This window comes from Zea mays, chromosome 1 (genome assembly GCF_902167145.1).
Source record: "Zea mays cultivar B73 chromosome 1, Zm-B73-REFERENCE-NAM-5.0, whole genome shotgun sequence".
In the NCBI taxonomy this organism is placed as follows: domain Eukaryota; kingdom Viridiplantae; phylum Streptophyta; class Magnoliopsida; order Poales; family Poaceae; genus Zea; species Zea mays.
The window spans coordinates 174,781,314-174,796,809 of NC_050096.1; the positions used below are offsets into that span (position 1 = coordinate 174,781,314).

The 15,496-nt window shown below is 51.2% G+C and overlaps 1 protein-coding gene across 1 annotated transcript; it reads right to left on the reverse strand.

Annotated features, from left to right (window-relative positions):
- Window positions 1–345: 345 nt before the first annotated feature.
- Window positions 346–1,870, reverse strand: LOC103640575 (BURP domain-containing protein 3). The gene is made up of 2 exons (XM_008663687.2): window positions 1,618–1,870; window positions 346–1,547 (listed from the first exon to the last, which is right to left on the reverse strand). The coding sequence occupies exons 1-2, from the start codon at window positions 1,778–1,780 to the stop codon at window positions 772–774; spliced, it is 939 nt and encodes a 312-aa protein (XP_008661909.1). The 5' UTR covers window positions 1,781–1,870; the 3' UTR covers window positions 346–771.
- Window positions 1,871–15,496: the final 13,626 nt, after the last annotated feature.

The window sequence follows — 15,496 nt, forward strand, 5'->3', positions numbered from 1 at the left end:
CTCTTTTGCATTCCTATTCCCCGTCTTCTCTCAGGCGCTGGCTGTCGTTCCCTTCTAATCAATAGCATTATTGTTCTTTCTTGTTGTATTAAGGAACTTTCATCTATTTACTAAGTGAACGCTCGTGCGCGGCTACGGAGTGAACATGTTACGATGAGATATCTTGAAATTAAAAATTTCTAATTTTCATTTTATGTTTTTGTTATCATCTTTTAAAGTTAAGAATTTTTACATAAACCTTACACATCGAACAAATTCACCATGTACATTAAATTACAATGTTTATCGACCACTCAAGTAATCTGCTCTTGTAACCTAAAGTAACCAAAATTGGGCAATATGATCAGCAACCACCTTTTGCTAAGTGGAAAAATAACAAGCAGAAATTTATAATACATGAATACAAGCACATATAGATCCATCAAATAGGTTTGTTACAAGGAAACAAAACGAAGAACTTTAAAAGATGATAATAAAAACTCAAAATGAAAACTAGATTTTTTAAATTTTAATATAATATTATCATAACATGTTCACTCCATAGCTATATATGGGAGTTCATCTAATGTATTAATGATGAATGCAACCTCATGCTGGTTATGTAATAGGAGTATAATTTGGACGATTCTTATTATGCAAAAATGTTTAAAAGACACAGTATTCTTCAGACATAGACGAAGTTTACTTTGTTCTTTTTTATTTATCACATTTTAGTTAATAAAGAACTGGCCGACGATAAATATTTGATAACGACAAGTCGATAACGTACTACTATGTTGTGCTGGCCTTCCTACCGAAGACTGGATTCCCGTACGGTACGAAGTGGCACACCGGCGTGCCTAGGCGGACGCGCAGTATCCGGAACGCCGGATGGTCCGGGCTCCAGCCGGAGGTGTCGCGGTGGCAGAACGCCAGCACGTCGTCGAGCACCGGCCCCCCGCGGCCGCGAAGCGAGACCACGTAGGCCCTGTCCGTCTTCCTCGTCGTCATGTGGCACTGGTACACGGCGTACGGGAACGGCACGCGGTGGCAGGCCACGAGTTGGTCTCCGTGGAGCGGGGCGACCGCCCCGACCACGTACCGCCCGCGCGGCAGGCCAGCGCGGAGGCGCGCCGACGTGGCCGCCGCCCACACACCGTCACCGCCGGCGGCGCCGAGCATGCGCGTGGCGCTCCGCACCGTGCTTTCCAGCGACGTGGCGCAGGCGGCCACGCGCTCGCCGGCCGGCCGCGGCGGCGCCTCGCACCACCTGAGCGTGTCCCGCACGTGCTCGGCCTCGGCGGAGCCCCCGGCGACGCCGAACGTGGCGAAGACGGCCGTCAGGTTCGCGAATGGAGCGGCGGCGGCGACGGCGTGCGGGAGGATGGGTGTGTCCACTTCCGCCGGGAAGGAGAGCGCCATGGCGCTGCCCGGACGCAGTTCCGCCTCGTGGAAGAAGATGCCCGTCCCCGCCGCCACGCTGCGCGTGCACAGGTTGCTCCATGCGCCGCACGCGCTGAGGCCGGGCGCCGAAGGGTATCGCTCCACCAGCGGCGAGTGGTCGATGCCTGTCGCAGCAGCATCAGGAAACAAGAAGAAGAGTAACGTACACAGGCTGTATATAAGCACAAGGGGTACCTTTCTGGACGAGGTCAGCGATGGCCTCCGGCATCGGCGTGCCCGGGAGGGCCTGCTGCCAGAACTGCGCCGCCGGAGTGCTAGCGGAAGGGTGGTCATGCGCCGCAGCGGCGCCGGTGACCACCACCGTCAAAATGAGCAGTTTAGATGGATGCATATACATGTCCCGCGACAAGCAAGAACATATATATTCGAGAAGAAGCGAGTAAGGAAGCTTGCCTCTTTGTTTCAGATGGATGGTTGTTGGCTCCGAAGGATGGCATGATATATATAGGGCCTCGATGCTCTCGTCCGCTTTTGGAGTAAAATATAATGCTTCCCGGACTGCCGCCAGTACAGGACTATAATTCACACGCAAGTGGGGTGCGTATGAATGATGAGTCTGACCCTGGTATTTGCTCTCCTTTTGTGCTTGACATGTTAAGTTATTTTTTAAAAAAAAGATTGAGTCATATGTTTGGTATTAACTTACGATGTCATAAGATTCTAATAAGCATGTTCTACTAATGATATAGTTGCATGCCATAATATTTTATGTATATAACCATTAGCAATGTACGATCATTCAACTGGTATTTAAATAAAGCACTAATAATCAGTATGATGCTCTCGTGTTGCGACGACACGCAATTATATAACAGCAGAATCGATGGGCAATACGCAAAGGGTCAGTGGTAAGACAGTGTGATGGACATGTCCCATAAAATATCCACAAAAATAAATGTAATATTAAAGTGAAAATATGACCTACATATCAGATATTAAGAGTGTATTTGGCATGGCTCTGCTCCACCCAGAGCAGCTCTACTCTAAAACTCCGGATAGAGCAGCTCTGCTACAGAATTTAGATTGTTTCTCGTAATCGGTGGCAATGACGGGTAAATAACTCTAAACTTCATGACTAGGTTGTTTTTTGGAGTTTAATTTTCAGAGCAGCAAAATAGATACTCCAAAAAATTATACTGCGGCTCCAAAAACTCTATAGAGTTTGCAACTCTGGAGTTAGCGTGTTTGGCATGCCCTGGCTAGCTCCTCCTCGGAGTTTTGCTCTGAAGCCATGCCAAAAGTCAAGAAAGGTACGAGTTTAAAAAGAGATCAACTTCTTTTTTTATAGCTCACTGAACCGTTCGTCCTCCTTCAGGTAGCGGGACGATACTATGTAGAAGCACTATGTTGCATACGGCTTCATGTTATGTCATGTTGAGCTTAGATGACAGTCAGTATAGGGTGCGACGATCTATTGGTAGACGAGAAGCGTGAGAGAAAAATTGATCTAACAACACACGACGCGCTTTAAAGGACCAGAGATTATTTAGCACGATTAGGAGGGCAGCCTCGTCCAAAAACCAAGCATATACCCTTAGTTGTTGAAAGGTCATGTATGCTGCTGACGTCGGCCGGAGTAGATGCATGCGTGCTTTTATTGTTTCCGATGCTCGCCATCTTCTTCGTCTCCACCAAATAAATCCATGGAGCTGAGATCAGCTCTTGTTCTCTGCATGCATGCATGTCCGCCACCCACCTGCCGACGCCGCCGGTCGTTGTTTCCTGCGTCGATGTGGTCACCAAGCCGCCTTAATTAAATCAGGCTTAATAAAGCAATGATAATGCGTGTGACGCATTCAACGAAACTCAAACAAATGTTTTTTTGTTCCACACGACCCACGGACACAATTACGCTTGCCAGGCCTCCCTCAGGTCTTCCGGTTTGTGGCTACATGTAAGCAGGTTTTCATGACAGAAACCCGGTCTGTCCATTTAGATTCTTTTTTTAAATTCATCTAGTTTCCGCATTAGCTTAAGTTCAGATAAAGAGATGCATGTGGCTGTTTAATAATCAAACGAGCATTCAGGCCGCGTGGAACAGAATCCTTCGATGGGCCTTCGCAAACTTCTGGTCCAGCCGTCCAGGTAACTTGGTCTCCGCCGATCGGCCCAGGAAACATTGACCATCTCCTCGACGGCGAAATACGGCCACCCCTGGCAGTATATATTAAAAAAAAACAGGTATTTCGCTACCAGGTATTTCCCAAGTCTCAGCCGCCACCCCATTCATCTCTCATCCAACGAGTCTTGGAGCTGGTATTGCACTGCTAGCGGCGTTGGATGCAGGTGGCTTCACATTAGAGCGCTGCATCGAACATTCAATCTTTGCACCGGAATTACCACCACCAAGGAGGCTGCCAAGGTGACAGCCAAGGAGGCAGAGAAGGAGACAGCCAATTAAGGGGTACTTTCTAGTTAGTTAGCTAGCAGAAGGAAGGCTAAAATCGATCCTTTGTGAATCCATCCACGGAGGGATTCGCACGTTGTTCATCATTTAAAAAGGTATATAAATTTATCTCAGCTAGCTTGGGGTTCTCATTTGTCACTATGAAGCATCTTTTCATCGCGTGGATCCGATCGTGCATCGCTGTCCCACAGTGTAGAATACATGCCGGCTGTGTTGACTGACTGCCCAAATTTTTTGTTTTTGAGTCCTTTTGTGTCAAAAATTTTCTATTATACCCCCAGAAAACTTAAATGAAATTTTGGACCCATTTCTCGGCGTCATGAGCTATGGCGCCGAGTTTACACATCTCGGCGCCATAGATCTTGGCGCCGAGCTACCTGCAACGCTGTCGTCCACCAGCTGACGCGGCGCTGACGTGGGCCGGAGCTCGGCGCCACAGATTTTGGCGCCGGGCTCCGGAGTAAAACTCCCGCGTCGTCCTCTCTCCAATCCCGCGGCTCTCGTCTTCTCCACCGCGCTCTCGTCTCCTCCACCGCGGCAATCGTCTCCTCCACCGCGGCAACCGCGCCCCCTCGCCCACCGGCCACCGCGCTCCTCCTCCTCCGGCTGCCGCACGCCCCGGCCCCTCCACCAGCGACCGGGCGGCCCGCCCCATCGCGCCTGCCCCTCGACCGGGCGCCGCGCGCCCGTGCAGCTCCGGCGGCGCGCGCCCCCACTGCGCGGCAGCCTCGCCCCCGCCACCGCCCCCGGCCCGAGAGCCTCGAGCCCGCGACCTCCCCACCGCGCCCTATCCCCGACACCGCCCCCGGCACCTCCACCGTGCCCCGGCCCCCTGCACCACGCACCGGAGCGAGCCCCAGCTCCCTCCACCGCGCGCCGCAGCAAGCACCGACTCTCTCCACCACCGTCCCCCGCCGCAGCCGCACCGAGCTCCGCCTCGCCTCCTAGCCCGACAGGTAAAATTTTAATTTTTTAGTTAATTAGCACATTGTAAAGTATATTGTTTAACTTAGCATTTTGTTTAACTAACCATATAGTGAGTGATTATATAGTTAGTAAATTGTTAGTATATTGGATGAAGGAAAGTTAGTGAGTATATAGTTAGCATATACTTGTAGCATATTGTTTAGCATATACTGGTCAGCATATTGTTTATTATGTAGCTATCGTGCAGTTTCCTGTGTTGGCAACCATCGTGTTGTCGTTTATTTGCAGGTTTTAGAAACATCACTTTATAGGAGAGGTGCTGCCAAATTTTTTATTGACAATAATATTTTTTGTACACTGGTGTCATTCCGACTTGTCCTTCTCCACCGTTAGTTGGACTCGTACGCGATCTCAGGTATACATTGTTTTCGTACATTATTCATAGATTATGTAATTTCGTTTGATGTGGTCATTTAATATTTACTATATAGTTATTAGTTAATAAGTAGTTACTATTTATTTATTACTTAGTAAGTATTTAGGCTTAAGTACCTAGCCATTATTGAGTTAGTAATCCAGTTTTGCAATAGATAGACACCCTAGTGACACTATACCATGGAGGAAGCGTGAAGATAGATGCTTATGAGAATGTTAGTTTTGCTGGTATGAAGATCGTGACCATGATGTTTGATGAAAGACCATCTTTTGACAAGATTTTCGCTCGAGCTTGTGAGGAGATTAGTTGCAACATAAACGACCCTAGAATATCAATTCAGGGTTTGTTGTCCCATATTACATATAGAACAGTTGTCCGATGGTTGATCTCCATTGCCTCAGAAGATGATTGGGTGAGATATGTAAGAATTGTGAAGACGATGGTTCCACCATGTTTGGATGTGGTTGTTCAAAAGTTATCTGTTAGTCATCGCGATGCTCCAGTCGGGTTGTCTCCATAAATGCAAAATGCATCTCGTATTGAAGCTCCTTTGGTAGAGCTTCCGGAAGAAGTGGTTGTTGTGCCCGATGCTCAATCGGGGCCGCACGAGTATCAGATTTCTCGTCCTCTTCCTGGCGTTTGTGGGGATCCTAATCCGGTGGTACCCCCCAAGAGATCCCATTGACCCAAGATCCAGTTCAGGATCATCCTAGTAAGTGTCTTTAACACGTTGTTCATATCTATCGTTATTTCGTTTGATTAGACTTTTTAATGTAGTATTTCTTGCTTCGACCCGATGCAGGATCTCCACAAATAGATAATGGTGCTTATCTTGATGTGCATGTATCATATAATATGGACAACATATGCAGGGCATCAAATAGTGTTGATGTTCAGATTGAGGATGAGGAGGAGCCATATGAGGCTGCACGGGCCTTAGATTCTGATGATGACCGTCCGGTTCAAGAAATGACCGAGCAAGAAATTGAACTCATAAGACGTTTGTGTCCCGAGCGTGACCCTGCAGTACATGAATTTAGTAGTGTAAGTCATTCCACCCGTGCATATGCTGAAGGACGTGATGATGAACTGCTAGAGGCTCCGGAAGAGGCCGTTCAAGGTGAGACACTCGTATGCACAATGTCGTTACACTGTTGTGTGCGAGGTGTCGGAATGTAATTGGAGGGTGTGTGCCCGAAGGCAGAAGGAAACCAGAAAGTTTAAGATCACCAAAATTGTAGGTCCACACACTTGTGCCCAGACAGAGCTGAGCTCTAAGCATCGTCAGTTGACATCTAGCCTAATTGCGAAAAGGATATTGGGGATATTGAAGGGTCAGCCAAACTTGAAGGTGAAGTCAATTATGACCATGACTTCGGAGCTGTTTGGTTACAGGATCAAATATGGGAAAGCATGGAGGGCAAATGTCACACCCGGTTTTAGAAGGCAAACCGAATGCGCACCATGTACGTGTCAGGATCAGTTATTCACGTACACAGCAGTTACATAACATGGACATCATCACACAGTGCTCAAAATAGTATTAAAAGGGAAAATAATAGTCGATTACATCATACGTCTGAGACATCCATATAGTCCTTACAATAAATCAAAGTGCGGAAAAGAAACGTAGATAACCGCGGCCTTCACAGGCAGCCGACTGGGGGTTGCCGCTAACCCACGCCTAGAACTCGTCGTAGTCTTGGAACTCCTGGAAGTCTCCTTCCACAGCTTCATCTTCTCCTGAGCAGTGGTTGCAATGCTGACAACCTGGGGATGGGGGGGGTTTGGTGTGTAGAGCAAGGGTGAGTACACATCAACATACTCAGCAAGTATCCTGTTTGGCTGTAGTGGACTAGCTTTATGTGGGGATAAGTCAAGCAGTTGCTTTTAGTTGGTCAGATTATTATTTACTAATAGAAAGCCAGGTTTTAGCATTAACCCAAGTTATTAACCCGATGTACCCTTTCCAAACGGAAAGAATACCACTTACCAGCACCATAGTCATAACAAAAACCATCGATCTCATAACCACCTGTACCAAAGTATCTCTGATCAAGTACCACTAATCACTGGAGCTCCCTTGGCCGCTCATAACCGCGAGCACGGCTGATATATCAGTTCTCAAACACTCTACAGAGGTTGTGCACTTTACCCACAAGCCGTGATTCCCTCTTGCCTCGGGCCGATCAAACCCTTAAACACTACCAAGGTGAATAGGCAGGGTTTCACTACGTAGCCTTTACAAAGATTCCCCGGGGCTGTAGCCACCCGTTAGGTTTCCTAAATGCACCGCACTCCTCCCCAAGGGGCGAACCCAAACTTGGCAGAGCGAGCCGCATACACCGAGCCCCATTGACGGCACGACGGCTAAGCGAACTACACCCCGGATCCTCTAATTATTCAGCTAAGGGCACCCCATTCCACTCTCATGGTTGCACTGTTTTCCCGGGCGGTCATCCATAGAACAGGTCCTTACGGAGAGGCACTCGAGAAACCGCTCGAGCCCCCTTAAAGCCACAAGTACAACATCATAATAAGAGAAGGGAAAACAGCGTATCATAGATAATCTCATCATGTTCATTGATTAGAGTTGAGCAATAGCATAAAGCTAACTAATAATAATCCAACCCAGATAGGTAAACAAGGACATGGATAACAAAAGCTAGTCAGTCCTTAGGCATAAATGTGTAAAGCGGGAGGTGAATTAAATAATGAATAGGACAAAGATAGGTCAAAGGACACTTGCCTCCACCAACCGACTGCTGCTCAGGGGCTTCTCCTGCGAGTTCCTCGGGCTCTTCAACCAGATCGTTCTCTAAGCGGGTGCAAACATACATACATCCATCCATTGAAATTAGGAAACCAACAGTACACCATACAAGAGAACAAGTAGAGTAAATATGCATAGAATACCACATACGATAATGGATTTATCTTGGTTAGAAAGAAACGAGGGAAGGTCTCGCAGGGGTTAAGGCTTATGCTCGAGGGGCACTACGGGTAAACGAATGACTAGACGTCACACGCTCTCGTTCCAATTGGTTCTAACAAACGGATTAGCTACATGCACTAATGTAAACGCGATCACTTTTAGTAGATTAACATTGAATAAGATAGACGATTGACTATACAAATTAACTAACGTAACCAATTTCCAAATTGAGACTCCTACCTTATTAATATAAACAACGTGATTAGCGCATATAGGAGACGGGGGGGGGGGGGGGGGGGGGTAGACGATCGTGTCGCGGGCACGACGAGCTACGCCGGAACGCTGCGCGAGCACGTGCACGCGCAAAGCCACACTTAACGTGCTGCGAACGAGTCGCACACGCGTCGGGGCCGTGCGCTGGCCGAGCTCGAGGCCACGCCGAGGGCCGACACGACGCGAGCAAGGCACGGCGGGGCGAACGGGCAAGCACACTGGGGAAAGCGAGCGCGGGCGAGCGAGGATACAGCCGGACGAGGCCGAGCGTGAGGACAGGCGGCCGAGCCGGGGCACGGGGGCGGTTGAACCGGGGGGGCCGAGCTCGCTGAGAGGCGGGCGGCCGAGCCGGGGGCGGGCGCGCGCGGGCGAGCGGGGCTCGCCGCGCCGCGGGAGGACGCCGGGCCACCACGGCCGGCCGAGCCGAGGGGCGGGGCGGGGCGGGGCGCAGGTGCCGGGACGGGGCGCGCGCGCGGGCGGGCGGGGCGGCTCGCCGGAGGGCGGCCGGGGGCAGGGCCGAGCGCGGCTCGCCGGGGGGGCGGCCGGGCACGGGGCGGCGCGGGTCGCTGGGGCGGTTGGGCCGGGGCCGGGGCGCGAGCGGCCGAGCCGAGGCGGCCGAGCCGGGGCCGGGGCGGTCGAGGCCGGGCGCGAGCGGCCGAGCGCGAGGCAGGGCAGGGCACGGCCGGGCGGGGCGCCGGGGGCGCGGCGCCGGGGGCGCGGGCGGCCGAGCCGAGGCGGCCGAGCCGGGGCCGGGGCGGTCGAGGCCGGGCGCGAGCGGCCGAGCGCGAGGCAGGGCAGGGCACGGCCGGGCGGGCGGCGCGGGGTGGCCGGGCCGGGCGGGGCGCCGGGGGCGCGGCGCCGGGGGCGCGGGCGGCCGAGCCGAGGCGGCCGAGCCGGGGCCGGGGCGGCCGAGGCCGGGCGCGAGCGGCCGAGCGCGAGGCAGGGCAGGGCGCGGCCGGGCGGGCGGCGCGGGGTGGCCGGGCCGGGCGGGGCGCCGGGGGCGCGGGCGGCCGAGCTCGCCGGGCGTGGGGACGCGGGGAAGGGCGGGGTGCGGCCGGGCGGGACGCCGGGGGAGGGCGGGGCGCGGCCGGGCGGGCGGCGCGGGGTGGCCGGGCCGGGGCCGAGCCGGGCAACGCGGGGGCGCGAGCGGCTGGGCCGGGGGCCGAGCCGGGCGGCGCAGGTGAGGGGAGGGCGCCGGAGGGAGGAGAGGGAGGAAGGAGAGGGAGGGGAGGAGGGGGGGAGCCTCACCGGCGGGCGGGGAGGGGCGGCGGCGGCGGCTCGAGCGAGCAGGGGAGGGCGGCGGCGGCGGTTAGGGCAGGGGTTAGGGTGAGGGAGGGAGAGAGAGAGAGATGACGGGCGGGGCCCGCGGGAGGATTTTTGGAAAAAAGAAAAGGGGTGGGGGGGCTGGGCCGGTTGGGCCCAAAGTGGGGGAGGGAGGGGGCGGCTGGGCCGCCAGCTGGGCCGGGCGAAGGGGGGGCGCGGCTGGGCCGAATAGGGGAGAAGGGGGGGAAGAGAGGGAAGAAAAAGAAAGAAAGAAAAGAGAAAAGAAAAAAAAGAAAAGGCGTTTTCTTTTTCCTAATTTCTAATTTTCTCTAGACGAAAGCATTCACATTTTTAATCAATCAAAAAGTATGCATGGTTCGGCATGGTGCATCACACAAAATAAAGTGTTTTAAGGTTTTGCTTAACACGGGAATTCCAAACCGAACCCCGCTAAAACTTTGGAAAAGGTCAAGGTTTAGCGAGAGAACGAGAAAAGAAAAGAGTAACGCCTGAATTTGGTGAGAGAAAAGAAGAAAAAATTCTACCCCCCAAATTCAGGGCGTTACAAACCTATCCCCCTTAAAAGAATCTCGCCCTCGAGATTCAGGGTTGGCTAGCAAAGAGCTCAGGGTATTTGGCCATCAGATCATCTTCACGCTCCCAGGTTGCTTCTTCCTCAGAGTGGTGATTCCATCTAACTTTGCACATTCTGATGGTCTTCCTTCGGGTGACTCGGTCTGCAACCTCAAGGATTTGCACTGGCTTCTCAACGTAGGTCAAGTCCTCCTGGACTTCAAGACCTTCCACTGGCAACTGCTCTTCTGGCACACGCAAGCACTTCTTCAACTGAGACACATGAAAGACATCATGCACAGCTGACAAAATCTCTGGCAGACTGAGCTGATAGGCCACTTCTCCACGTCTTGCAAGAATCTGATACGGACCAATGTAGCGGGGTGCTAGCTTGCCTTTGACTCCGAACCTCTTGACTCCTCTGATTGGTGACACTTTCAGATAGACAAAGTCTCCGACTTCGAAACTCAGCTCTCTTTTTCTTGTGTCTGCATAGCTTCGATGTCTTGATTGCGCTATCTTCAGATTCTCTCGGACCATCTTGATGTTCTCTTCGGCTTCAAGCAAAATGTCTGGCCCAAACACTTGCTTTTCTCCAGGCTGATCCCATTGCAACAGAGTTCTGCAACTCCTTCCATAGAGCGCCTGAAATGGTGACATCTTCAAACTGGCCTGGTAACTGTTGTTATAGGAAAACTCTGCATAGGGCAATCTCTTATCCCATCCGGACTGATCTTGCAACGCACAGGCTCTCAACATGTCTTCAAGAATTTGGTTGGTCCTTTCGGTCTGGCCATCTGTCTGCGGGTGATAAGCTGAACTGAAGTTCAGATGCGTACCCAAAGCTTCATGCAACTGCTGCCAGGCAAACGATCTGAGACATATACAACTCTGCCAATACTGCACTGCTATAGTTGGTCTTGACAGGTATGAAGTGGGCTGACTTGGTCAAGCGGTCCACTACTACCCAAATGGAATCGTAGCCGGCTCGAGTGCGAGGCAATCCGACTATGAAATCCATACCGATTTCGTCCCATTTCCACTGAGGGATCTGCAACGGTTGCAACAATCCAGCTGGTCTCTGGTGTTCTGCCTTAATTCTTCAACAACTATCACACATAGCCACATGCTCTGCGGTTTCCCTCTTCATTCCGTACCACCAGAATTTCTTCTTCAGATCCTGATACATCTTCTCACTGCCAGGGTGAATCGAATAGGCCGTCTCATGAGCTTCCTTGAGAATCAACTCCCGAATGGACTGGACATTGGGAACACACAAGCGGTCTTTGAACCATATCACGCCTTCTGCATCTTCTCGAAAGTATTTGCCTCTGCCATCTAGAATCAGTCGCCGGATCTCACTGATCTTCTCATCATTCTTCTGCGCTTCTTTGATTTCGCGCTCCAAGGTAGGTTCCAACTCAACTGTGACTCCTCGCGAATTGTTCAGAAATCCGAGACTCAACCTGTCAAACTCCTTGGCCAACTCATAAGGCATCGGGCGAGCGACCATCAGATTGACTTGACTCTTCCTGCTCAAAGCATCTACCACTACGTTTGCTTTGCCTGGGTGGTAATGAATCTCCAACTCATAATCTTTGATCAACTCTAACCATCTTCGTTGCCTCATGTTCAACTCTGACTGAGTGAATATGTACTTCAGACTCTTGTGATCTGTGTAAACATCGCATTTCTGCTCATACAGGTAGTGCCTCCATGTCTTCAGTGCGTGAACCACTGCTGCCAACTCTAGATCATGGATTGGGTAATTCTTCTCATGAACCTTCAGCTGTCGGGATGAGTAAGCCACAACTCTTCCCTCTTGCATCAACACACATCCCAAACCTGTGTAACAAGCATCGCAATACACCGAGAAGGGCTTGTGCACATCAGGCAAGACTAGGACAGGCGTTGTAGTCAACTTCTCTTTCAGCGCTTCAAAGGCCTCTTGACATTTCTGGGTCCACTTGAACTCAACTTTGTTGCCTAGCAACGCTGTCATTGGTTTCGCAATCTTCGAAAACCCTTCAATGAATCGCCGATAGTATCCGGCCATTCCAATGAAGCTCTTGATTCCTCTAGCATCTGTTGGCGCTTTCCAGTTCAAAATGTCTGCCACTTTCTTCGGATCCACAGCCAATCCTTCTTTGTTGATTATGTGACCCAAGAACAGGACTTCACTGATCCAGAACTCACACTTGCTCAACTTTGCATACAACTGGTGCTCTCGCAATCTCTGCAATACCATCTTCAAATGATCTGCGTGCTCTTCTTCGCTTTGAGAATAAATCAGAATGTCATCAATGAATACCACCACAAACTTGTCAAGGTAATCCATGAATACACTGTTCATCAAGTTCATGAAGAACGCTGGCGCATTGGTCAAACCAAAAGACATCACTGTGAACTCATACAAACCATACTTGGTAATGAATGCCGTCTTCGGAATGTCCGAAGGTCGGATCCTGAGCTGATGATAACCTGACCTCAGATCAACCTTGGAGAACACACTGGCTCCTCTCAACTGGTCGAACAGATCTTCTATTCTGGGCAAGGGATACTTGTTCTTGATCGTGACTTCATTCAAAGCTCGATAATCGATGCACATCCTCTTGGTGCCATCTTTCTTCTCCACAAATAGGACAGGGGCGGCCCAAGGCGAGGTGCTTGGCCGGATGTAACCTTTCTCTGACAGCTCATCAATCTGCTTCTTAAGCTCAACCAACTCTGGTCCAGATATTCTGTAAGCTCTCTTGAAGATAGGGGCGGTTCCAGGAAGAAACTCTATAGCAAACTCAACTTTCCGCTCTGGTGGCATACCCGGTAAGTCCTTTGGAAACACATCTGGGAACTCGGACACAACCCTGATACTCTCAATCGGGTCTGCTTCACTGCTATCAACAGTTATCTGATAACAACTTCCTTTCTTTGGCTCAGGTGGGACTAACTCGGTCACCACTTCCTCTCCTAGTGGGGACACCAACTTGATGGTCCTTTTATCACAACTGATAACTGCCTGATACTTATCTAGCCAATTCATCCCTAGGATGACATCTATTCCCTGAGTACCCATTACTATAAGGTTGGCGGGAAATGCTATCCCCCTTATTTTCACACATACATTCAAACAAATGCTATCGGCTCGAATTCTACCACCGGCTGAGTCAATTTGAATGGGGGTTGACATGGTAGTAATTGGAAGATTATGTGCTTCTACCCATGATGCAGTGATGAAAGAATGCGTTGCTCCAGTATCAAATAACACTTCTGCAATATGGGAGTCGACTGGGAACATACCTACTATCATGCCGGGGGTCTCCTGAACTGCTTCAGCCTCCAAGTGGTTCAGCCTTCCATGATTATAGCGCGGCTGAGAGCGATTGCCTGCTCCAGGCTGAGGCACATTCTGCTTTGCTGGTGCATTGGGGCCTGACTGCTGCTGGGCTGCCTTCTTCGGACATTGCATCACCCAATGGCCTTGCTCTCCATAGTGGAAACATGCCCTGTTTCCAACCTGAGCTGATGCTGCCTGATTGCTCTGCTGGGCTGCTGGGGCAGGAAGACGAGGTGCTTGCTGATTCTGCCTCTGAAACTGACCTCCTGACTGATTGCTCTGACGGTTCTGGTACTGATGCTGAGGATACTGCCTTTAGAACTGCTGATGCTGCTGAGGTGGACGATGGTTCTGCCTGAACTCCTGAGGTTGATTGCCTGAGAAACGAGGACGATTGCTGCTTCCAGGCTGGGGTCCACTGATCTTGCGCTTACGATCCTCCATCTCCTTACGCTTTCTTTCTGTCATGATTGCTCTGTCAATCAGGTGCTGGAATGTCGGGAAGGTGTGATTCATCAGTTGGTACTGCAGAGGGTCAACCAAGCCTCTCAGGAAACGGTACTGTCGCTTAGCGTCAGTGTTGACATCTTCAGGAGCATAGCGAGACAATTGCAGAAACCTGTCCCGGTACTCACTGACAGACAATGGCCCTTGCTTGAGGGCCAGGAACTCCTCCTTCTTCACTGTCATCAGACCTGCAGGAACATGGTACTGACGAAAGCTTCCTCTGAACTCTTCCCAGGTGATGGCGTCAGGGTGGGCATGGGTGGCGAGGTAAGACTCCCACCATGACTGGGCTGCTCCTCTCAACAGACGGGGACCATACAGGACTTTCTCCCTATCATCGCACTAAGCGGTGTGCAACTCCCGCTCCACAGTGCGCAGCCAGTCTTCAGCATCCATGGGGTCAGAAGAGTGAGCGAACGTTGGTGGATGACCTTTCATGAATTCAGCACGCTTGTCTCTGGGCATCTGAGGCATCTGAGGCTGAGGTGGGGCCTGCTGCTGCTGCTGCTGCTGAATGGCGGCCAAAGTCTGACCGATGGCTTGAACTGCCTGAATCTGCATCAGAAACATCTGCTCGATGGACATCGGGGGCGGGGGCGGCAGATGCTGCTGCTGGGGCACCTCCTCCTGTTGAGCGGCTCGCTCCTGCTGAGCACGCCTTCCTCCTCTGCGCCTGTTCTCTGACATCTGCAGAATGCAACCACACATCAGAACTGATCTGGCACATCTTGCAGCATAAGAAAAGAGTATAGAATTCTTCAACAGCACTGAACAGATGAGCATCTTCACTGATTTCCAACACAGACCACACAGCTTCTCAGATAAAGAGGAAAGTGGAATAAAAGGTTTCCCAACTATATAACTAACTCCATTAACATAATAGGTAAACCAAAATGCAGGGGATACCCACACTCTGGTGACAGTCATTACAAAGATCCAAACCAAACATAGTTCATCATGACAAACATAGATGCACAAGATATAGCAAACTACCCTGTCTAACTAAGACTATCTAAGATCGAGACTAACGCTAAGACTGTAGCTTCTATGTATATATTTTGTATTAATTACAAGATCCAACTCTAACGAGCTATGGTTCTAGAGTTATCTTGGTCTTGCAGTCGGGATTGCCATACGACTGGTGTCCACGCCGAGGTGAGTGGTACGGGTGCTGAGTCCCGACGGGAGCAGGGGAACCATCATCCAGGTGACGACTTTCCGCGCGCTCAGCCCGCAGCAGGGCAATCTCAGCACGAGCCCTACTCAGCTCGTCTAATGCATGGTCCAGCTCCGTGTTTAGCACGGCGGCTAGGTTGACTGTGCTGCTCAACCTAGGATTGCCCTCACCAACAGGTGAGACAATCACGCCTCCTGTGCTGCCAGATGGACGGCGGGGGT

What these genes read in the sequence shown, in the direction of transcription:
- LOC103640575 (XM_008663687.2), bottom strand. Translation starts at nt 1,780, where the DNA reads ATGTATATGCATCCATCTAAACTGCTCATTTTGACGGTGGTGGTCACC. An exon ending in CGCTGACCTCGTCCAGAAAG is followed by an intron (nt 1,548 to 1,617) that starts GTACCCCTTGTG and finishes CTGCTGCGACAG; the next exon opens with GCATCGACCACTCGCCGCTG.